This window comes from Erythrolamprus reginae, chromosome 3, assembly GCF_031021105.1.
Source record: "Erythrolamprus reginae isolate rEryReg1 chromosome 3, rEryReg1.hap1, whole genome shotgun sequence".
Classification (NCBI taxonomy): Eukaryota; Metazoa; Chordata; class Lepidosauria; order Squamata; family Dipsadidae; genus Erythrolamprus; species Erythrolamprus reginae.
In genome coordinates, this window is record NC_091952.1 from 111,583,807 (window position 1) to 111,608,861 (window position 25,055).

The window sequence follows — 25,055 nt, forward strand, 5'->3', positions numbered from 1 at the left end:
GTCTAATGCAACTAAGTATTAGCTTAGTGTCAATTTGATCTATGTTAAGGTACCAGACTAGAAATTAGGAGACTGTGAGTTCAGTCCTGCCTTAGGCATGAAAGCCAGATGAATAACTTTGAGCCAGCCTTAGGCCAATCCACCTCACAGGATTGTTGTTGTTGTGGGGAAAATAGGAGGAGGGAGAAGTATTAGGCCTGTTGTGACATCTGCAATGTCCAGGAGTTAAGTGATCGCCATATACAACCTTCACAGTTGTCTTCTGACAAGCAAAGTCAATGGGAAAGCTGGTAGGAGGTTGCAAATCATGATCACTTGTTGTCTCACTTTAAAAGGTTGTAAAAGATTGTAAAATTGGATGTGGCCATGTGATGCCCCACTTAGTTACCACTTCACTTAATAACAATTTTTCCTGTAGCAATTGCGATTGAAAGTTGGGGACTAATCTATAAAGGTGGGCTAAAGTTTCTCCCCCCCCCAGGATGATGGTTGGATAGATCGAATAGTTCTTAGGAGGAAATGCCCACAGCCACTCGGTCTTGTCTGGGTTGAGCTTGAGCCTGTTGGCCCCCATGCAGACTCTCACAGCCTTCAGGCACCAGCACATCACATCCATCGCTTCACTGAATTGACATGGGGTGGAAATGTATAACTGGGTATCATCAGCGTACTGGTGATACCTCACCCCATGCCAACGGATGATCTCACCCAGTGGCTTCATGTAGATGTTAAATAGTAGTGGGGAGAGGACGGACCCCTGCGGCACCCCACACAGGAGAGGCCGAGGGGTGGACCTCTGCCCCCCCCACTAACACCAACTGCGAACGACCGGAGAGATAGGAAAAGAACCACTGTAGGACGGTACCTCCCACTTCCAAACCTTCCAGTCACTGCAGAAGGATACCATGGTCGATGGTATCGAAGGTCGCTGAGGTCAAGGAGCACCAGGATAGAGGAATATCCCCTATCCCGGGCCCGCCAGTCCATCAGCATGACCAAAGCAGTTTCCGTGCTGTGACCGGTTGTGAAGCCAGACTGAAAAGAGTCCAGATAATATGTGACTTTTTCAAAATAAATTTCTCATCTTCATGTATTTCAGTTTTTTCCACTCTTGAAAGTACTAGAAAGATAGCAGATAGCAAAGTTCAGGAAAATACCTGAAATCTTAAATGCAATAATTATTATTAGAAGGACAGATTGTAACATATAAATGTCTGATTTTTTTATTTATGTCAGTGATTACATTTCTAGGTTATTGTTCAAAAGAGTAGTAGTACAATCTAAAAGTCTAACATTTAATAAAAGTTTAGGTGAAATTATTTGTTCTTAACTGTGTTCCATCCTTATTTTAAATAGCCATTACTAATCAGTAAGCATGAGATCCATGACTAACCCATTTCCTGGTACAGTTGCTAAGGTTTTAATATCTAATCTTCTGTGTCTTTGCATGTAAAAATTACTAGAAAGCATTGTATTTAATGGCTTAAGAACTATGATTAGGATAGTGACTATTATATAAATTATATGGGAAAGTAATTGGAAATGCATCCAAAGGAATACACATTATGGAGAATTGCAAGCTATTCATTTGCAGAAACATTAAATTATCTCTATAGTAAGAAAACAGCAATTAAAACAGCAAGCAGCAAAGGGGATGGTAATGGCACTCTGTAAAATTGCAGCTGTTCTACAGAGGTAAGGAAACAAAATTAATCAGAAATGGGCAGATTAACTAAGAAAGTATGACATCTTTGTCTGACTGGAGCATAACTGTCAAGCATGGGCTGTTTGGTGGTCAATAGTGACATTCCATGTGTCAGTGAACAGAGTCTCTTGATACAGTAACCCTCAGTTCACACATTACTGAAGCTCCAACTGTCGAACATTTAAGTCCCTAGGTACTACTGTAGCCTCCAATATTTCCTGACTGGTTCATGTTTCATTCTTTGGCAATTTGCCCTAATGATATCCCTCAGGAGCTTTCAGACTTTCTTCTTTTCCATATTTAATCCTGTTGTATTTAATCTGAATGAGAGAATATATAATGCTGTTCAAAATTGTAATCTCTTGTTCTGTTGCTTTATGGGTTTTTTTTAAAAATAAACCATTTTCTCTGCTCCTAATTTAGGCCAGAAATTCATTTAAATTCTAAATGGAAGCTGAATTTTTTGAAACATCTTTGGTTTGATGATGGCATTCATATTTAAGAAATAAAACACGAGGTCAGAATAGCATTTGAGCTTTCTCTGCCAATCCCAGTTCAGGTGGCTTGTGTCCCACCCCTTTTGGAAATGGCACTGCTCTTTGCTGAAGACAGCAAAAAATTATGTTTACCCATAATCTTTCCATTTATAGTATCATATATCCAGAACTTGATTTGCTTATTCCTTATTCCTTTGCTTTCATATGTCTGGACTACCATACTTCACCTATAGCACTTGATAATCTTAAAGCTGTATAAAGAAGTGGTATTTCCTTAACTGTTGTATGCCACCCAGAGTCACATTTTTGTAAGGTAGGCAGCCCTATTATTATGATATATTAATAAAGAGCAGTAACTTTGCTTGCCCGGGGTTATCCACTTACAGGAAATACACATACTCTACATTCAAAAAAGCAAGGCATTCAACTCCATAAGTTGGAATTGCTGATTGCTTAGTTTATTTCTGCACATACAGAAGAACACGGGAAGCCAATAAAGTGGTTGATGCAATATACATTGGCGGCATCAATAGAGTTCCTACAAATGGAAGTATATTTAAAAGTATGCTTTGAAATCTTTGAAATTTTAAGTGAAACATTCATTTAAGGATTTACACAGGTTCATTATGTTTATGGATGTAAGTATGCATATTTCATTTTGAATTGTTGACTTACATTCCATTTGCCTTTTTATCTGCACAGTATCGCCTGGTGTACCAGCTGCAACCCTATTTAGACCTGGAGGCTCCATGCACAGTGGCTCAGGCCCTCCTCACCTCCCGTCTTGATTATTGCAATGTGCACTACATGGGCTACCCTCAAAAAGTGTTCGGGGACTCCAAATGGTCCAGAATGCAGCTGTGCAAGTTGTCATGGGTGTACCTTGGTACACCCATATAACACCTATACTCTGCAAGCTGCACTGGCTTCCTTTTAGTCTCCGGGCACAATTCAAGGCGTTGGTTATCATCTATAAAACCCTATATGGCTCAGGGCCATATTATTTATGGGTCCATCTCCTGCCACATACCAATTAGAGCACAGAGAGTTGGCCTCCTCCACGTCACGTCAGCTAAACAATGCCGGTTGGCGGGACCACAGGGGAGGGCTTTCTCTGTTGCTGCCCCGACTTTATGGAATCAACTCTCCCCCCCAAAGTCCGTATGGCCCCCCACCCTGCTGGCTTTTCATAAGGCTATGAAGACTTGGCTTTGCCAGCAAGCCTGGGAGCCCTAAAACCACTAGCTTATCCACATATATGAATTGGTATGAATGACTAGTATGAGTGTTATTGAACTGTTTCTTAAGTTTTAATTAGGATTTTAGAAATTGCTTGGTTTTTTTCTTAACTTTTTATTGTTTATTGTTATTGTAATTTTATATTGTTGTGAGCCGCCCTGAGTCCTTCTGGATTGGGCGGCATAGAAGTCAAATAAAATAAAATAAATATTAGTCTTTCACTGAACATAGATGCAAATTTCCTTTGACACAAATATATAGAACCATATTAGTATATTAAAAGTTCTAAAAATATATTAATAAAGACAAAATGTGCCAAAAAACAAACTCAGATTTTAGTCTTTGTCACCTATTATTACTTCCTTACAATCTATATTGTCACTCCATCTCAGTCTTGATTTGTTTTAGTTTTTCTCCCCTACAAGTATAACCAGTTTCAGAGTGTATCCAAGCTGGATATACTTCTAGAGAACTATTAATCCTTTTTTAATTTTCAAAAATCCCTGTTGATCCAAATAAAGGTAGGTGGATGGTGGTAGGGGGGAAAGTACAACAGAACAAGTTTTATTTTGTAGCATACCAACTTCATATTTTACTTTAACTAAACGAAAATTGTATTGATGAAATTAATCATTTTATTTTTTTTAAAAAACCACAGACAATCTGTTAGTGCAAATTCTGTACATTTTGAAAATAGTGAGCCATGGATCTTAAGATCTGGGGAGAATATGGAGCAAATGTGTTAATATTGTTTTGAGGAAATACATGTTTCAACAGCAAAAGGAAAAAGAAAAGAAAGAAAATGGTAGAGGGAATTTAGCTGGTCTCAAGACAGGATTCCTTAGCTTGGGTATCCATATCTATAACAAAATGGGCATTGTCACATTAAGATGAAAACTCCATAATTTCTTTGTATTTGAGACAGGATGTGCATCGTAACATCCCATGCAATACTTAAGGTCAGAGTTTGTCTCACAATGTCATAATGCATGTTGTGTGACTTGCTCCTCTTAGGATTGCCACAGCTATGTCAGTTCCCATGGAGACCCTGATGAACACTTGACACTATAGATGTATACACTGGTTCAAAATGTTGCTGAAGTAAAACAATACATTTTAAATATACAACTAAATCACAATTGCAGAATATATTAATCTGATTACTTATGCTAAAAATTACCATAACGAATCATTAAGTTTTTATATATATTATGTACTTAAAACTATAGTAGTGATGTTTATTCACCCTATAACCAAATTTGCAAAATATACAATATGAAAGTCAAATTATGATAATGATGCATTATACCATATGACATTTTTATCCACTTGTCTAACCCTTCCCAAGGACCTGAGGTAGGCAGATATTGTTTTGATGGTATTAAAGCTATTATTAGATTTTTATACATTATTAAATTGTGCAAATCTAAGTCTAAAATATACAACCTATGAATTAAAATGCATATCATCTAAAACAAAATAAAGAAAATAATGGACACATCTGCATATTGAATATGAAATGGTTAATACATCCGAAGTAGGGTTTTTTGAGGCTGGTTATGCCTTGAGGTTGACTTAGTAGTTTTCAACTTTTTTCAAGGAAAAATAATTCAGAAACTCATCCACAGGTCTTCACAAGTACTACTTGCATCCTGCATCTTTTCTGGATTGGAAACAAGACCTTCGTTGAATTGTTGATATTCAAGTACACGAAGGACATAGCTAGTGATATTGTCCTTTGATAAAGAATGGAATTTGAATTTGTGTACAAATAATGAACATGTGATTGCTAAAATGTACAAACAGAAAAACAAGTTTAATAGATAATGTGTGCTAAGAATTTCACTTATAATAACATACAAATTGATAAATGGAAAATAATTTGGCTAAAGGAATTAAAAGTCATATTGTAATGATGGAGAACCTTTTGAGCACCGAGTTTGGGGCTGCTTTTAGAGCCATTTTAAGGCTGTGAAGACCAGCTGGCCAGCAGACATGAAGAGCAGTTGGTAATGGCGTGCATGCCCACAGATGGAGCTCTGTATGCCACCTTTGGCATGCGTGCCATAGGTTCACCATCATATTGTGTTAAAAATTAAAAGAAAACTTTTTAAATGCCTACATGGCATCGGAACAGATTACTTGCAGGACCGCCTTCTGTATGAGTCCCAGTGACCAGATAGGTCCCACAGAGTCGGCCTTCTCCAGGTCCCATCAACTAGACAATGTCGCTTGGCGGGACCTAAGGGAAGTGTCTTCTCTGTGGAGGGCCCGGGCCTTTTGGAATCAGCTCCCCCCAGAGATTCGCACACTGCCCCCACTCTCCTCGCCTTCTTCAAGAATCTTAAGACTTATTTATGCCGCCAGGCTTGGGGCAATTAGATTTTGGCCCCCTGGCCGACAAATGTTTTCTATGATTGCTGTCTGAGTGGATACAATAGATTTTTAACGAAATTGGGGATTTTAGATTAGCTTACCTAGTTTTCATTGAATTGGATTTAGACACTGTATTTTATTGTTTCCTTTTATATGTTGTAAGCCACCCTGAGTCCTCGGAGAGGGACGGCATATAAATCCAAAAAATAATTAATTATTTAATTAATAAAAATAACCTTTTAATTTGGATTTATGGAAAATCAATTAGAAAATACTTATGGAAGGCTACTTTTGTATATGGTAATTGCAATGAGACTAATATATGCACAAAGATGGAAAACTACTGTAATGCCTACAATGGGGAAGGAAGTGGGTTGTGAAGAACTTACAGGAATAATAAAATTGATCTATTTTATCAGGAGTAAAACAATATTTTTTTTTACAAAAGACTGAAAACCTCTTATAGACTTTTGCTGACAGCAGAAAAAAATGAATTGGTCATTTATGGATTTATGATTACAAAGAATTAAGTATGAGAAAAAGGAACTATATGGCAATTTTAAAAGGAAGGAGGTATAATGTCGCATGTGCTGGTAAGATGATGGGAAGTTGCTCCTTTATATCTCTAGTCCTTTTTCTATCTGTATTGTTTTTCTCATTTTTTAAAATCTTATGTTACATAATTTCATGTCCCTTCTTTACTTATGTGAAAATCTTTAATACAAATTACTTTAAAAAAGAGAAAAATATACATTAAATGGTGACATTTTTCCTCAAGATAACTCAGGTGTAACAAGTGCCCTACTTACACATTTCTCTTTTTTTCGTACATGAAAATTATTTCTGTACATGTGAAAGAGAGAAAAAATGTTGCAGTGGGAAGAATTTTATATGCAATATTTCTTATTCAAAGTTCTATGGCACATTTTTTTCCAAAACTATCAAGTTGCAGATGTCTACAATTTTAATTGCCTAGTACCCATCAAAATTCCCTATCTCAAATTATTAAATTTCTATTTTCATTTACTGATAAACAAACAAACAAACAAACAAACAAACAAACTCACTCCTCCCAAATAGATGAATACATTCATGCCAAGAAATAAACGAAAATAAACATGCACTGTGTTAATAAATCCCATACATGATTGAATTAAAATATGTAATGTAATATTTTTAAAAGTTAAAAAGGAAATTCTTGCTAGGTATCTAAAGTAGTTCTTTGGTAAAGTGATATTTGCATAAAATACAAGGATTCTTCTGATTCTTCTAAAGTTCAAAGGATTGTATTCCTTGCTCAACGTACTCTACAATTGTATTATGTTTTGTCTGGGGATATTTTTGTTTAGCTTTCCCCAACTTGATATAACAGTAAGCTGAAAACTATTTAAATACTTTATGGCTTGACAGCGCATCCGCTGTCTTGTCAGCATTTTCACTTGTGTTACACCCTCAAAAGAAATAGCTGAGAAAATGCAAATAGGGAACCAATGTTTGATGGAGCAGAACAAGGGAACAATATAAGAAACATCACAAATGACACTTATTTTTTAAATAGAACTGAATAAATTCAGAAAAACTCCAATTTCATAATGCTTAATATGGACAATTCCACCAATGACCATAAAAGTATGAGACTTTGGAAACTGGATGCACGAAAGGATATTAAGAAACATTATCTCTCAACAGTTAATACCTATTGCAGGAGTACACTAAAAAAACCCACAGGACATTTATTTCCTACTAACAAAATAATTAATAAGCATACATTTTTATTTTTAATGTGACTCCAAATTAGATTTGCATAAATCTTAAATAATAATTATGTACACATATTGTATACAGTGGAACCTCTACTTATGAACTTAATTCGTTCCATGACCAGGTTCTTTAACTAGAAAAGTTTGTAAGAAGAAGCAATTTTTCCCATAGGAATCAATGTAAAAGCAAATAATGCGTGCGAGTGGGAAAACCACAGGGAGGGTGGATGTCCTGTTTCCTCCCAGGAGATTCCTAGAGAGGCCCCAAGGAGGCTTCTTCCCACCTTTTCCGGCTCTGTTTCCTCCCAGGAGATTTATAGAGAGGCCCCAAGGAGGCTTCTCCCTGCCTTTTCCGGTTACAGTTTCAGAGGCTCGGGTTTGTAAGTGGAAAATGGTTCTTGAGAAGAGGCAAAAAAATCTTGAACACCTGGTTCTTATTTGGAAAAGTTCATAAGTAGAGGTATATCTGTGATCGTAAACCTATGGCATGCATGCTAGCTGTCATCCCAGTCCAGCTTCACATGTGCACACGCCCCCTGCTGGCCAGCTGGTCTTTGGATCTCTGCAGTGCATGGGGGGGGGGGGACACACACACATGTGCGGGGAGCACTCACTTTGCATTGAATAAAATAATTTAACAATAAAAATACAGAAATGTATTTTTAGTACACTTAAACAGTGTATTTCTTTATTAAAAAATAAATACCTATCTTTTGTGCTAATGTCACCACATTGGATAACAATTATCCTAACTAATACAAAGTGATATTCACGCCTGTGCTTTATTAGCTAAATTTTAATAAAGTGCTTTAAATAAATCAGTTTTATTTATATATTTTTTAAAATTATCAATTAACTTCTAGCTTATTTAAGAACTTAAAAGCCTAATGAAAAGCAGCTTTTTATATTTCTTGGCTTAACGATGACTAAAAATGGAATTTAAATCAACAAATGGGAAACATAGTATTGCTTAATTTCATATGTAGTTATTTTTACAGATTACAGATTTTTCAAATATGTTACACTTATATTAGAAAAATATAATATATTTAATCCTAAAATCATTTTGTCCCAGTATAGTAAGATTCATTTATTCCCATAATAATTTTCTTTAGATTATTACTAGTCACTCTCGTTATCTTCTCGAAGTTACAATTTGATTTTAACATACTCTTATCCCAACAATTACGTTCCGCATACTTCTAAATTGCTTTGCTGATAAATTCTAGTAAAATGATCACTCAATTTTGGCATGATATTAAAAACATTCTGTTTGAAAGATAGCTTTTTTAAAAGAAAAGCTTAACATTTGATCTTCCTATATCCCATGTTAATTTAATATTTATTCTTCTTTATATCCCATCACACAATTTTTAGATTAAATAACAAGAGCTGAAATGACATTGCTTTACTTGTTTTACAAAGGAGAAGCAAGATGCCCCCTTTTTTATGATCCAGAAAGATAAAACTTTTAATAACTAAGTTATTAAAAACTTAGTTAAAAGCCAATTGAAAGCATGCAAGTCAGTTGATTGAGATAACATATGATTTATTTATTTGTTTATTTGTAACCTGCCGTTATTATTTCTACAAATAACTCAAAGAAGCAAATATATCCCACATATCTTCCTACTTTCCTCACAACCGCAGCCTTGTTGGGTGAGTTGGACTGAGAGAGAGTGACTGGTTCAAAGTCACACTGCTGGATTTTATTGCTAAGGTGGAACCTGAATTCACATTTCCCTCTTTTTAGCCGGGTGCTTTAACCACTAAACCAAACTGGCTCTCAGGGTCAGAAAGGGAAGAAAACACCAGACATATTGTGCCAAATTAGAAACTTAGATTCCACAGTGGGATTCATCATATAGAGGACTAAGAAGTTTGACTTAAGGGTTTTTTTTCTTAATAAAAATCATGTTTGCCAAATCCAGAAGATATCACCACATCTTGTATTGTTCCCCACATATAAACGTCTGCTTTCTTATATACTGCAGCAATAAATAAACCATCCTGTGTATTCTATTCTGTTTTTTGCCAGAATGTTGTATTTCTGTACTTCTCTCTTACAGGAAATAATTAAGTCTGAATACTAATAAATGATTCCAGGTTGAGGTTACTATAAATACTGAGATGAAGAGGTGAAGAACTAACATTATGAAACAGCTTACTGCTTACTTTTTCCATTTGTACTTTGCAGTAAGTTATTTGTGTCTCTGACACTAAACCGAAGCCCTATGCATATTCACAATCTCAGATCCAAGGCCAACTCCAACCTCAAATCAAGTACAAATCAGTTTACGTTTCTACTCATAGCAGCTTGTTTTCAATCTTGGCAGCTTTTTGCAATGGAAATACTGATTTCTCAGTCTTCTGTATCTTTCAGGACACTGAAAGACTGATAGTCCCATCGCTACAATTTTTTACAAAGCGATCCTTCACTATGCCTCCTCCTCTATCTCCTAACTGGGTAAGGACAGCTTGGAGTGCCTGTGGTCTGGCAACTAAGCTTGCCAATGGCTTAAGTATGATGTGTGAATCATCCCCAGATGGTGCCCCTTTCTGAGGTTCTACTCAATGTACAGAAGGATGCAAGGCACAGGTCCAGGGAAAGAAAAGAAAGAAATAATTCCTGTCCCATTTATTTTAAGTCAGCTTTGCCTGGTGGTAAACCTCTCCACCAGGAATTGGGAATGGACAAGTGTTAGCTGGTTCCTTGTGTCTTTTATTTTTGCACCTTCTCAGAGAGGTAACCGCAAGAATGGAAGGAGGGGTCACATAGCAGAAGAGATAAATGATAAGTAAACTATTTGGGGCTGTTTGTTCTAGTCTGGCATGTTTGATAAATAATTTTGAATTCTTCTTCGTTGATGTCCTCATAAAGATTGCAATGATCTCAAGAAATCAAAGCATTGCCGAAAGGAAGAGAATTTATGCTTGTTGCCTTTTTTCCATATACCAGGGCAAAATAAATTAATTAATGAACAATGAGATCAATAACCATCATGCTTCAGTATATATTCATAGGCGACATACGTATCAGTAGAAATTATATCAGTTATAGTTACCTTAACTTTCTAACTGAATGGTGGTGCCACAAAATACCCCAACTGAAATAAACAAATTTCTCTGAAATACTTTTTTTAACATAAAATAATTACCTTCACTTCTAATACTGATCACATCTAGCACAAAACAAATTTAGAAATGAATAAGTGAAAAGAGATAATATTTTCTTGCAGATTAGTCCAAAGAAAGGCAGCTTGTATTTTTATTTTTATTTTTTTAAAAAAAGCCCAAAGCAACCCCTTTGTAAAAAGCTCCAGGGCACAGCTTTGCCTTCCAAAACAAAAAACAAAAGCACCAAAGTGAAAGGGTTTTTTTTGGAGGGGGGGAGGTTGGCATGCTGCGACTCTGGACTGTTGGAGTTTTTTTCCTTTTTTCTTTTCCACAGTACAAAGCCCAGCTGGGGCCAGGAGTTTGTTTTTGTATGCCTCAATTCAGGGGTTGCTTTTGGTTTTGGTTTTTCACAGTGTAAATCCAAACCGCAGCCTGGTCCAGCAACCAAACCAGGTACACCAAAAGTGAAAGCAAGAAGATGTCAAAGGCCATCTGGGTCAACTGTGGTGGGACTAAGCAGGAGTGAGAGAGAGAGGCTGGAGTTTCTGTAGTTGCTTGTTGCCACCCTACAAGAAAGGGTGCAAGGTGGACAGAAGGGTAGGTATGAGGGGGAGATAGGAAGGTGGAGACAGTTTTTTTACTTTGCTGAAGCTCAACGTTGGGAGGGGCCAACCCTGAATGGCCTGGTTTGTTTGTTTGTTTGTTTGTTTATTTATTTATTTATTCATTCATTCATTCATTTATTTATTTATTGGATTCGTATGCCGCCCCTCTCCGCAAACTCGGGGCGGCTAACAACAGTGGTAAAACAACATGTGAGAATCCAATTTAATAAAACAACTAAAAACATACCATGCATAACTTGTAATGGCCTAGGGGGAAAGAATAACTTAACTCCCCCATGCCTGGCGACAAAGGTGGGTCTTAAGAAGTTTGCGAAAGACAAGGAGGGTGGGGGCCGTTCTAATCTCTGGGGGGAGCTGGTTCCAGAGGGCCGGGGCCGCCAAGTGGGCACTTGCTTAATGATCCATGACTCTTGGTTAATGACAATTCCATCCCTACGCCGTGGACTCATATAATCTCGCTTTACAATTACATTGCTTTGCAATGGAAATTCCGGTCCAATTTTAACGATCAAGAACTAGCCATATTTCTTAAATTACCAACCTTTGAGTGGTCCATTTATATACATTGCCAGGGTCACTTGTTATTTTCTCTTTTTAAATGTGTTTTTATTGATTTTTCACACTTGATATTTTTCATCCCATTTGTCGAAAAGGTTGGGATAAAAAGTTAATTTTGAAAGAATGCACGCCTAGGGATAAGGATTATAGCAATTATCTCAATGGTAGTCTGGATTTCAGCAAGCAGGAATTCTTGGCCAAAGATTAGGTCTAGTTGATATTTGGGTGGGAGATGCATTTTGAGGGATCTGGTCTGGACTTGAAAGTTATAAAAACCTCCCAAGAAAAATAAGGGCAAGAAAACTATGTGAAATGTTGGTGAAATCACAACAGTTGAACTTATTTTAAATGTACCTTTATAATTTTTTTTGCCTTCTAGTTACTGCCTGCTGACAAATGATGCTTGAGAAGCTATTCTGAGGATAGGAAAATATATATAATGTGGAAAAAGTGTTCTTTTTCACTGAAATTATTATTAGCAAAGTATTTCAGCACCTTGCAGGTGGGAAAAAAAAACCAGAAGTATGTCAAAATAAATACACTGGCAACTATAAACAATAAACTGCTGCAGAGAGAAATGCAACACATTAAAACATTTTTAAAGTGACAGAAGGTAACCATCTGTCTATAGTCTAAATATTTAATTAATGCTCATTTTTTAAAAATTAAAATGTAGCAAAATATAAGGGAGCTAACATACACACAAATAGTACTGTACTTTTAAAAGTATTGTGAGAGTAATAAATATTTGAAATTAATATAAAATGTAGAAGTCAAAGTTTCTTTTGACAGTAGATTATACTGAAATGATGAGAGGCATTAAAATAAATAGTATAGAAATTCTTTTCACGATCTTTCTCATTTTTCTAAAGTTAGTTTCAAATGGCACAAATCAACTTCCAGAAAGCACTTAAAAAACACCTTAATTTTATAAAACTGCTCCCTACTTGGAAGTGATCATATTTAGACACACTATCTTAATAATTGTTAATTTCTTGGTAAGGATTTGAATTCTTAGGTTTTCACTGTATGTATATATGTATGTATGTATGTATGTATGTATGTATGTATGGATGGATGGATGGATGGATGGATGGATGGATTTATTTATTTATTTATTTATTTATTATATTTCTATACTGTCCTTCTCCTAAGATGGAGAACTATGAATATAATTATAAATCACCCATATACCATGTTTCCCCAAAAATAAGACAGTCTTATAATATTTTTTGCTCCAAAAGTTGTGCTACGTCTTATTTTCGGGGGGTGCCTTATATTCCGATCCTTCCCCTTTAATTCTTGGAGCGTTGGTACGCTCCACTTGAAGAGCCTTACTGCCCCCACTGCCGCCAATTTTGCTGCTGCCAGTTTCACCACCGCTGGGCCCCTCATCTGTTTGGCGGCCCACGTGTTTTCTGTTGGCCACCACGCCGGCAGGAGGTGTAATCTGGGCAGTGGCGGTCAAGGCTCAGCCCCCTCACCAGACCCATCTTTTTTCAGCGCCGGTGCCGCTTGGGGAGGAGCCCTCGATGGCCATGGGTGTGCCTCCGAATCCGGAGGCAGAAGACAGCCCGACGGATGGGCGGCTACCTGCCTGCAGGAGCAAAGGGGGCCGACGGTTTGGGCTGGTCAGCGTCGGGAGCTGCTCCTCCGCTTTCGGGATGTCACTGTTGATTTCGCTGCCGCCAGGCCTCTCAGCTGTCTGGCGTATGTATGTATGTATGTATGTATGTATGTATGTATGCATGTATGTATCAAAACATCATTTGTCACTAATCAGAAAATATCCAACACCTTAAGAAACCCAAACGACAAAATCCAACTTGAAAACCAAGGAATCTATGAAATACCATGCAAAACATGTGCAGCCACATACAAACTAATCGAAGAATAAATGCATGCATTGCAGAACATAAAAATGCAGTCAAAAAAGAAGAAAAAACTTCCTCCCTTTTCTAGCACATTAAAGAAACAGGACATGAAATTGATTTTGAAAAAACTAAATTACTCTCCAAAACAAAACACGTATATAAAAGAATAATCATGGAAGCCATAGAGATAGAAAAACACCCCCTCTGTATGAATAAACATGATGACACATCCCGCCTACCAGAAATTTGGAGGCCAGCCCAAACCAAACAAACATATCACAATCATCACCATGTCAATCTTTTAACTAAATGTGATTCCACCAACCAATCAAATCATTAAAGCACAGCCACCCAATCTATTTGCAACATTTAAACCAAATCTCCACCCCCACCACTATTTATAAGGAACAAATGGCAGTTGCAAACAAACTATATTCAAAGCAGCACAAAGCTAACAAATTCAGCCTGATTATGGTGTGTTCTGTCTGGGTCCCTCCAGAAGCAAACACCAACCCAAAAAGAGAAGCCAGACACACTGGTAAAAATCAAAGGCAGTTTATAGAATTCAAAGCAAACACAGGTAACAGAAAATGTCCTTAAAAACAGGAACACGCTGAAACTTCAAAGATGTTTCACGAAGGCCATGAAGTAAAACAGGATTCTTGCTGTCAAAAACAACGCTGGAGATAACAAACATACGCCTCCCCCAAGTCTTCCAGTCTTCTAGGCCACAAGCCAAGATCAGAGACGCCGAGAAGCAAAGTAGGGTCACAGAACTTCCAGTTGATAACGCTCCACATGGCTTAAAGGGCTTGCCTGCCTTTTAAACCCTGCTGAGGAGAACCACACCCAAACCCAGCTGTTGCCAATTCAGTGATGCCAATACCTTTCTAATTGGTCCCGTCTCTGAGCTGCACGTCGCTGTCTCATGTCAATTATAGCCTGTGCTTCCTCATCCAATGAGGCCAGGCTACTGGCTGGGGAGAGCCCCCCCCCCCCCGGGGCTCTCAGGCTGCTCCCCCTCATCCTCTTCCTGACTTTCCTCTCCCTCGTCTGCCTGGTCCTCCCCCTCCTGTTCACTGTCCCCCTCCTCCGGGCCTGGATCCAGCAGAGACGCAGCCGGTCCCTGAGGAGCCTCAGGCTGAATCACAACAATGGTGAATGTGGTTTCACCGAAATGCCGCATAGACACTCAAAATATTACACAAGGTAAAACCTGAACTCAGAACAATCTACATACATATACCCGTGAAAATCAAATCAAAACAACCCCTTTACTGAAATAGCCTTATCAAATATCAAAATGTGATAAGCAATAATCAAGATCTATATTTTCCTATATTATTTAATGTGAACTTCTCCAAGTGGTAAGGTAATATATAAATAAACAATAGATAAAAACAATGTTGCCAGCAGTAGTCTATGAGGTTCCTCTGAAGCCTATGTTAGGAAGTGCACTTTCTGAACATATATAAACCTTTGACAAAGAATTGTTTAAGATTGTGATACCAAATCAGAAACCTTTGCATAACATTTTCTATCAGAGTGATATGTATAATGGAATGTTCTCTGCAGCAGCAGACTGGGAGAATTTTGCCAGAGTCTTCCCATAAAAAGACTCAGATCAAGAGACTGCACAGTCCCAATCTGGAAGAGGAAGGCATGAAGCAGTCTGGGATAACCACACCCTAGAATTTCTCAAGAAATATTTAGCAGCTCAAAAAGTATAACTATAGCTTGGAAAGATTCTGTCTATTACATGGATGTCAAGCCCAATCGCGTCATGTGACATATTGTGATCTTTTCTGCTTTTAGGAATGGCCTGTGCATGATGCATCCAGCTCATGGGTCACCAGCTTGACAGGCCTGGTCTATTAAATTTAAGCAAATAGAAGCTTGGACTTTTATTTCACTGTCTCATTTCTGGTCTTGTGTCTGACAATATGTATGGTTCAACTATTGGTAAGTTGCCTGTTCATTCAAAGGATGAATATCTCCAAGACCGCTTTCTGCCGCATGAATCCCAATGGCCGATTAGGTCCCACAGAGTTGGCCTTCTCCGAGTCCCATCGACTAAACAATGTCGTCTGGTGGGACCCAGGAGAAGAGCCTTCTCTGGGGAGGCCACAGCACTCTGGAACCAACTCCCCCCAGAGATTAGGGCTGCCCCCACCCTCCTTGCCTTTCGTAAGTTATTAAAAACTAATCTTTGCCACCAGGCATGAGGAAATTAACACACACACCCAATTGTCAATGTTAGTGCATGGTTTGATTGGATTGTGTGATAAGGGTTTTAAATTGTATTTTTTTAAATTGGATTTGTACACTGTTTATGTTGTTGTGAGCCGCCCCGAATCTTCATAGAGGGGCGGCATACAAATCTAATAAATAAATAAATAAATAAACAAACAAATAAACAACTAAATAAATAAATAAATAAACAAACATTCAATATAAATGCCTATAATGAATAATGATAAATCTTGAAAGAAAACTGAGGAACTCTTCTAAAAAGTCTGTATTTTTCTGCTTTCTAAAATTGTTTGTGTACTAATTATAATTATTTATATATCTATAAAAAAATAACTCCTTCCCTTTCATCACAAGTACCAACAATTTCAGTAATTTATCACTCTCTCTGTTACTATATATATGTTTTCTTCTCATATCTCATATACAGTGGTATCTCTACTTAAGAACTTAATTCGTTCTGTGACCAGGTTCTTAAATAGAAAAGTTTGTAAGTAGAAGCAATTTTTCCCATAGGAATCAATGTAAAAGCAAATAATGCGTGCAAACCCATTAAGAAAGAAATAAAAGCTCGGAATTTGGGAGGAGGAGGAGGAAGAAGAAGAGGAAGAGGACAGTCGCTGCCGAAGAAAGAAGGTGAGGTGAGGGAAATAAAATAAATCCATAACTTTAAGGCTTAAAAACAGAAATAGAGGAACTCTGAGGCAGCGAGGAGGAGCACACGCCTCCCATACACCCGGGGCGAGGCTGCCTCCCATACACTGCACCAGAGAGAGAAACCCAGGCGGGCGAGTCGGGGAAATCTCCCACTCCTTTGACTGAAAGGTGGCTGCTGCTGATACCTGCTTCCTCTTCCTTCCCATGCTGAAGGGCTCCCCTCTCCTCTCACTTGCTTGCTTGCTTTGTAGCTGGCGCATTTCCTTCACTGTGGTGATTCCACAGTTTGGCTGAAGCCAAGTTGATCCGGCCAGGGCGAAGCAGATGCTCCGGAAGACAATCTCGCACCAGGTGTATTGCGTCCAGATGCTCCGGAAGACAACCTCGCACCAGGTGTATGGGAGGCAGCACAAGGGAATCACCACAGCGAAGTGGTTTATTCCCTCTCCAAGCACCCAGAGAAAGGAAAACGCTCCGTTCACTCTGGACTGCCAAAGCCTCCTTAAGTGCCACCAAAAGGCTCCTCTGGCAGCCCAGAAAAGCCTGAGATGGCCTGGCATAAAGGGGGAATGGCAGGAAGCTGGCCAGGAAATTTTTCTGGGCCCAGGTTCTTAAGTAGAAAATGGTTCTTAAGAAGAGGCAAAAAAATCTTGACCACTTGGTTCTTATCTAGAAAAGTTCTTAAGTACAGGCGTTCTTAAGTATAAACAAAAAGGTTATCAATATAAATAAAGCTTACATGCATTGGGATAAAGAGCGTTAAGAAATTATTGTACAAGTAACTAAGTTATGATATCTGGATCTGACAAATATTCATGAATCTCTTCTTTAGAGTCAGCTGGAAGACGAGCATGTTGAAGGTTACTGCAATTATAACAAATGGGGGTTGTTTTGCATTCCCTAGCATCTGGTCAGTTGTTCGTCTTCTTTCAAATGTTCTCAATTCCCTTGACAACATTAAATGATATACCATGTCTGTCAAAGGAAGGAGAAATGATAAGAAGAAATGTATCTTGTTGGCAGATATCAACTAGTTAAGAGTTATCTAATAGAACATGAGGTCATAATTGATTCACTGTGTTAGAGAAAGGATAGCCTCCCAATTAAAGTGATTCACTTTATTATTTTTATTTTTAGTCTTTCCCTTTTGCTGTTTTTATGCAGAGAGAAAAAAAATTTGTGAGAAGATTTAAGATTATGCATTTAGAATGTACTTACAAATGTACAGGTCCATTTTAAGGTAAAGAAATGTTCTGTGTGTATGTGTGTGTGTGTGTGCACGCGTGTGTGTGTGTAAGGGATGGGGAAGAGAGATAATATTTCGACCTCTGCATTAAAGCACAGCATCCTTTCCACCTGCTTCTCTAACAGAGGCCTTGAAACAGACACCCACTACTTAACATATTACTGACAGGATGATGAGAAGGCTCCTGTCAGGCACAGGCCAGCTGGGTGTTAGAGACAAAATGCACAGCCCCAGCTGACTAGTTAGAGGAAATCTGGAGAGGTACAATTACAGAGGCATATGACAAGCCTTCATGCCTGACTGACTTGAGAACCAATGACATGGCATTAAACAGCAATCCTTCCCATCCAGTGGTCACAAAACAGCAATAAGTCAACTGATGCACTGTTGTAAAATCATGATTTATTCCTTTGCTTTGAATACACAAGACTACAGCATGATGTTCTGGTAGAGTACCACAGCAGGTTCACTTGGGGCCCAAACTTCTCAGGCCTGTCTACAACAGGCATAAAATCAATGCTCCAGCAATGCCTTTCTGAAAATGCTTCTCACGCTAGTTTAAGAAGAGCAAACAATACAGTGAATTCACTCCCACAAATATTAAAGTTCTGATATGTAGTATAATATCATAGATTTAAGAAGTACAACAGGCAAAAGGTATGTGAGATGGCAAAATAAAAACATTATAAAATAAATGTTTTGGAAATAAATATGCACATGGTATGCATTCATTCAGTTAAAATGCAAATGTAGTGACAAGAGGGAAGCTGATCAGTAGTGAAATTCTCATAACTTTTTAAGCGAAATCTATTGCTTTTCACCAACTCAACTTTCAATGGTCTCAGACATTTCCTCTATTTAATTTTTATGCATAATACGTTTAGTGCTTTATTATCATAATGGCACAGGGCTCCCAGATGTACAGTACAGCACTTTTGTACTCCCACCTCTCTTCTCTGCCCCCTCCCCAAAAAGGAGAGCTCAAGAAGGAGAGAGCTTGAATTATTTGATCTTGATCCTACTCCCCTTAGTGAACCAAAACTGAGCTGATAACATGGAAGTGACATCATAATTCAGTCTGCATGAACTGTCATAAACACTTGATATTAAGTTAACCTCCAAAGATAAACGACAGCTCCTTCAACAAAAGAAGGGAATTGCTAACACTATTACAGAAAAGTTAAAAAAAACACTCCTGGTTTTATTAGGCAATAAATGGAAAATTAATTCCTTGATAAACTTAATACGCTCTTATTTAAATATCCAAGATCAATACAAAATATTAAATATAGCTGACAACCTTAGAATTCAGTTTTATATTCAATATATATATGTATGTATGTATGTATGTATGTATGTATGTATGTATGTATGTATGTATATGTTTTCGTAGATTTTCACGGGTACAGGTATGACGGTCTTGGTATATTCGGGTTTCTTCCCGTGTAGGATTTGGAAATTTCTGCTGACATTTTGACGAGGTCCCACTCGTCATCTTCAGGCTGGTGTTTCTGTCCTATATATATTTATATAGTCCCAGTGAGGGTATATGTATGTGTGTGTGTATATATATATATATATATATATATATATATATATATATATATATATATATATATATATATATATATATATTTATCTGGATCTGACAAATATTCATGAATCTCTACGGAGAGGGGCGGCATACAAATCTAATAAATAAATAAATATATAGACTATATACATTTATATAGTCCCATTGAGGGTATGGCTAGCTGATGAGGCCAAAATAAGGCCGAAATAGATCTATCCTGGTCTCCCTTAATTTTCAAATTCAGCAAAAAAGCATGTGACACATACAGATAGAATTGTCGGCTATCAATAAAATTAACTGCCTTGGAAATGGCCCTGGGTTGGGCCAAGAGGCAAAAAAGGAGCTGTGATGTTCCTTCAATACACCAGGGTGATTTGACACAAAAATATGTAACCCTTCCCTGGTGCAGAGCTAAAGGGGTTGGATACTGTAGCCTAGAGGTTAATTCTCTGCCTTACAAGGCAAAGGTTGCAGGTTCAAGTCCCAGTGAGGGTATGGCTAGCTTATGAGGCCAAAACACATCTATCCTGGTCTCCCTTAATTTTCAAATTCAGCAAAAAAGCATGTGACATATTGCTTTTGCCTTTTCTACAAGTTGAGAATAATTGCATTGAAATAATATAGTTTATCAGGAGAATGAAAAGATTTGACTTTCTCCCCACTGGGTCTTAGGTTATGTGTGGGGTTGGAGATCAGGAAAAGAGAGTCCATTCTTCTTCTGCCCTGCTTCTTCTTGCTATCCTTCTGTGATTAACAAGCTGAGGATCACCGTGAAGGAATTTCCTCTGAGGTTGGATGGAATGGAGACGAGACATCCCACAGATCAATTCCATGAACTGACCATCAAGTGTGAGCTTGCTTAGCTTATTTTAAAAGTCTGCCATGATTGGCCAGCTATTGCAAGTTAACTTATACTTAAGAAAGCTGCTGCACTGAGTACACTAACAATTCTAGCTATAACCTCACAGAAAAGCTGATGTTGTTTTGCATTTGATTCATTTTCAAAAAAATTCTTGCCATGCTAGCTGAAAAGAAGAAAAATATCTCTTTCAACATTCCAGACCTTTACTTCTCTTTTCTTAAAAAAAATGGAGGAAGAGGACTGTGTCGAAAAGAAAATGGTATTACTAGTCCTTCTAAGCAATTTATAAGAAGCAAGTTACAGTAATGCAATTCACTGATATGGCATGTTGTTTCTGGGGTGGGGATGGGGAATCCAAGGATTTATATTCCACAAATAAAAAGCCAACAAATCATTCAATAAGTTTTTAAAATTAATTAAAATTAATGTTTTTGTAATGGATTTATCTTCAAATGAGCATTAGTTTTTTGAAAATGTTAGCAAATCCGCCTTATTGTTAAGGCAAGAATAGATGCTCACATGGTTAAAGTCTGGTATTAAAGTATTAAGTAAAGCAAAAGGTTTGAGGGAGTTTGATTCATTTATTTATGGGCTTAAATTAAGCAGATACTATGCAGATATAAATGATGACCACTGGCATGAAGGCAATGTTATTTTCAACTTAACGGTGATGGATTTAGCGTTATAAATGACACCACAAGGGAAAAGCTGAAACAAACAGGACTGTTTGGCATGGATAAACACAGCATACCCTTTATCTCAGATCCATTTGCAATGACACAAGAAAGCCATTTCAGCCTAGGCAGAGGCATAGAACTGATGTAATAAAAAAAGTATTTGTAATAGTAAGTCATTATCAGTCTGAAGAGCTGCTCAAAATCAGAGTCATTACAGTATATCTTCCCCAAACACTACTAGATTTAGGATAGCAGCTATTATCATGGCTCTTTGATTCCTGTCTAGTCGGTCCGATGGAATAAGCCACAAGTGAATAATAAAGATCTTATAATAGCCCTTAAGAATTCTTTATAGGTTGGAAGGCATAGAAATCTATCTCTAGAGGGTTAAAGAACTCTCATCCCTGGGTAACAAAAAGTAATTAACCTGCCTTAATGTATTTGAGTAAGCCTATATCAATCAGACTTCCGTGCTTCAAGAGTCAGATTAAAACGACATCTTTTAAAAAGAGTATGTAGATATTGTCTCTTAAGTATATAAGGGACATATTTAAATCTAGAGAGATATGCAAGCCTTTTTTGTAAGATGCTCAATATAGTCTACTTGAAAAGAGATGTGTGAAGTACTCACAGTGCTTAGCTTGCTGGAGGTAATAATGATGCGTCTCTCATGCAACATGCTGGCATAAAGTTGTAGCATGTTATTCACATCCACAGCAACAAAATATTCAGTAAGGTTTCTCTAGTAAATGAAAAATAAGTACACATTAATAAAAGTAACTGAATTATATATAAATTTATTTGTGTCTAGTTACAATAGTTTTTTTTTTAAAGAAATGTATCTTCTTAATAGGCATTTAATTGAAATTTATTTTTTATCATTTGCATATTTTGAAAACACGTCTAAGAATAATCTTATATTTTCAGAAAGGCGACTCTTGAATTGCTTGTTTTTGAGTTTACTATATATCTATAACTTTATTTAAAACTCCAATTTTATATACACAGTAAATCCTATGTAACCCTTGCATTAATTTTAGTTAAATTAGGTGCATAAATGTAGATACAGACCCATTGCTGCCATACATTATCCAAAATATCCAACATTATTACATTAATAATTATGCAGTTCCAATAGGTGAATGAAGCCATATTAATAAGAGACTTTAATTAATAGCTATTCAGATTTCTGCAGATGTTTTAATCTGTAGTGTATTGCAAATATAATCAAAACTTACACTTTCAGGAACAGTTGGTAATCCAGTTAAATCAGGAGTAATAAAATACGAATGCTAGTCAAGAAAAAAAATATAAATACAAAATTATTATTATTCAAAAACATAAAATAATTATAAAATAATACTGTCTGTATACGCGACTAAATTTTAGATCTGCTTTGAGAGGCCATATTAGTAATCAGACAATTCAACTCACACTTTAGATAATTCAACTCACCCTGACATATCAATTTAAAAAATTAACTTCTGCTGAAACTGTACAGTAATGTTAATTCTGCATACATACTAAAGAGATTTATAACAGCAACAATGCAAAAGAGGATCAGAAAATAGCTTTGAACAATAAACTTAAAATGAAAGCATTTGGCTTTCAGAAAAATACCCCTTTAGTTTCTCCGACACATACCACTATTCAAATTATTAACTAGTTTTATGGATTAATAGAGATGTGCACTACAATAAAAACATATCCATACTATTTTCTTACCTCTAGAGTGATACATAATTGGAAACAAGGAAGGAGTATGTAATATTCCTCACAAAATGTAATTTTGTTTTGGGGATTTTAGTTACTGATCCTTACTGATCCTTATCCTTATGTTCTCATTATGAATATTTTTTAAAAAATAAGATGTGTTCTCCATGGTTTTTAAAAGAAATGAGAGGTAACAAAACAGAGAGGCTTTTACAAAGGAGAAAGGAAAAAAGGTTGCTCATTTGGGAAAGAGGAAAGAGACCTCAAATTCTCAATTTCTGCATTTGAAACCTTCCCTGCCAATTCCCCATTGGGACGGGGACGGTAGGCACGATAGTGCACATATGCATGCCCCTTACTGACCTTAGGAATCAGATGAGGTCAACAGTGGATAGTCAAAGGTTAAGTTTTGGGGGTTTGGTGATGAAACTACAGAGTCAGGTAGTGAGTCCCAGGCATTAACTACTTGGTTGTTAAAGTTGTATTTTCTACAGACAAGTTTGGAGCGGTTTACTTTGAGTTTGTATCTGTTATTCCAAGTCTATTCCAGTAGACGTGAAATTTTAGATCTGAATAACATTGAACTACTCAGCCTACGTTCTGATCTAAGCTTAGTACACAACATCATCTACCTTAATGTCCTACCTGTTAACGACTACTTTAATTTCAACTGCAATAATGTTAGGGCTATCAATAGATACAAACTAAACATAACTTGCTTTAATCTTGATTACAGAAAATACGACTTTGCAATAGAGTAGTAAATGTCTGGAACACTTTACCTGAACCTGTTGTTAGTTTCTCTAACCCCTATACTTTTTACCTTAAACTGTCTACCATGGACATTATACATTTCTTAAGAGGTCCCTAAGGGGGCATGCATAAGTGCACCAACATGCTTACTATCCCTGTCCTGTTATACCCATTTATATGTACAGTGATACGTCATCTTATGAACTTCATTGGTTCCAGGACGAGGTTTGTAAGGTGAAAAGTTTGTAAGATGAAACAATGTTTCCCATAGGAATCAATGGAAAAGCAATTAGGTTTAGGTTTAGGTTTAGGTTTAGGTTTAGGTTTATTGGATTTATATGCCGCCCCTCTCCGCAAACTCGGGGCGGCTCACAACAATAATAAAAAAGAGTACAGTACACAATACCAAATCCAATGCCCACCCATCCAGTTCCAATTTAAATTCTACAGTATATATAAAAAATAGGCACACAGTCAATCAATCAACAAAACAACATGGGCAAGGGGGAGGTGTTTTAGTTCCCCCATGCCTGACGGCAAAGGTGGGTCTTAAGGAGTTTACGAAAGGCAGGGAGGGTGGGGGCAATCCTAATCTCAGGGGGGAGCTGGTTCCAAAGGGTCGGGGCCCCCACAGAGAAGGCTCTTCCCCTGGGTCCCGCCAGACGACATTGTTTAGTCGACGGGACCCGGAGAAGGCCAACTGTGGGACCTAACCGGTCGCTGGGATTCATGCGGCAGGAGGCGGTCCCGAAGATATTCTGGTCCGGTGCCATGAAGGGCTTTATAGGTCATAACCAACACTTTGAATTGTGACCGGAAACTGATCGGCAGCCAATGCAGACTGCGGAGTGTTGGAGTGATATGGGCATACTTGGAGAAGCCCATAATTGCTCTCGCAGCTGCATTCTGCACGATCTGAAGTTTCCGAACACTTTTCAAATGTAGCCCCATGTAGAGAGCGTTACAGTAGTCGAGCCTCGAGGTGATGAGGGCATGAGTGACTGTGAGCAATGACTCCCGGTCCAAATAGGGCCGCAACTGGCGCCCCAGGCGAACCTGGGCAAACGCCCCCCTCGTCACAGCTGAAAGATATTTTTCTAATGTGAGTTGTGGATTGAGGAGGACGCCCAAGTTGCGGACCCTCTCTGAGGGGGTCAATAATTTCCCCCCCCCCCAGGGTAATGGACGGACAGATAGAATTGTCCTTGGGAGTTTGTTGACACCCATCCAGGCCCCAACAGCCTCCAGGCACCGGCACATCACTTCCACTGCTTCGTTGACTGGACATGGGGTGGAGATGTACAACTGGGTATTATCGGCATATTGATGATACCTTACCCCATGCCCTTGGATGATCTCACCCAGCGGTTTCATGTAGATATTAAATAGCAGGGGGGAGAGGACCGACCCCTGAGGCACCCCACAAGGGAGAAACCTCGGGGTCGACCTCTGACCCCCCACTAACACCGACTGCGACCGACCGGAGAGGTAGGAGGAGAACCACTGAAGAACAGTGCCTCCCACTCCCAACCCCTCCAGCCGGCGCAGAAGGATACCATGGTCGATGGTATC

General features: G+C 37.9%; 1 protein-coding gene across 1 annotated transcript in view; it reads right to left on the reverse strand.

The window, feature by feature from the left end:
- Positions 1-25,055, reverse strand: part of DENND1B (DENN domain containing 1B) — a 234,348-nt gene that overhangs the window by 101,356 nt on the left and 107,937 nt on the right. Inside the window, exons 8-9 of the mRNA XM_070746382.1 lie at positions 22,256-22,309; positions 21,649-21,759 (exon numbers count right to left, since the gene is read on the reverse strand). Coding sequence (XP_070602483.1) covers positions 21,649-21,759; positions 22,256-22,309 — 165 coding nt within the window. The remainder of the gene's footprint in view (positions 1-21,648; positions 21,760-22,255; positions 22,310-25,055) is intronic.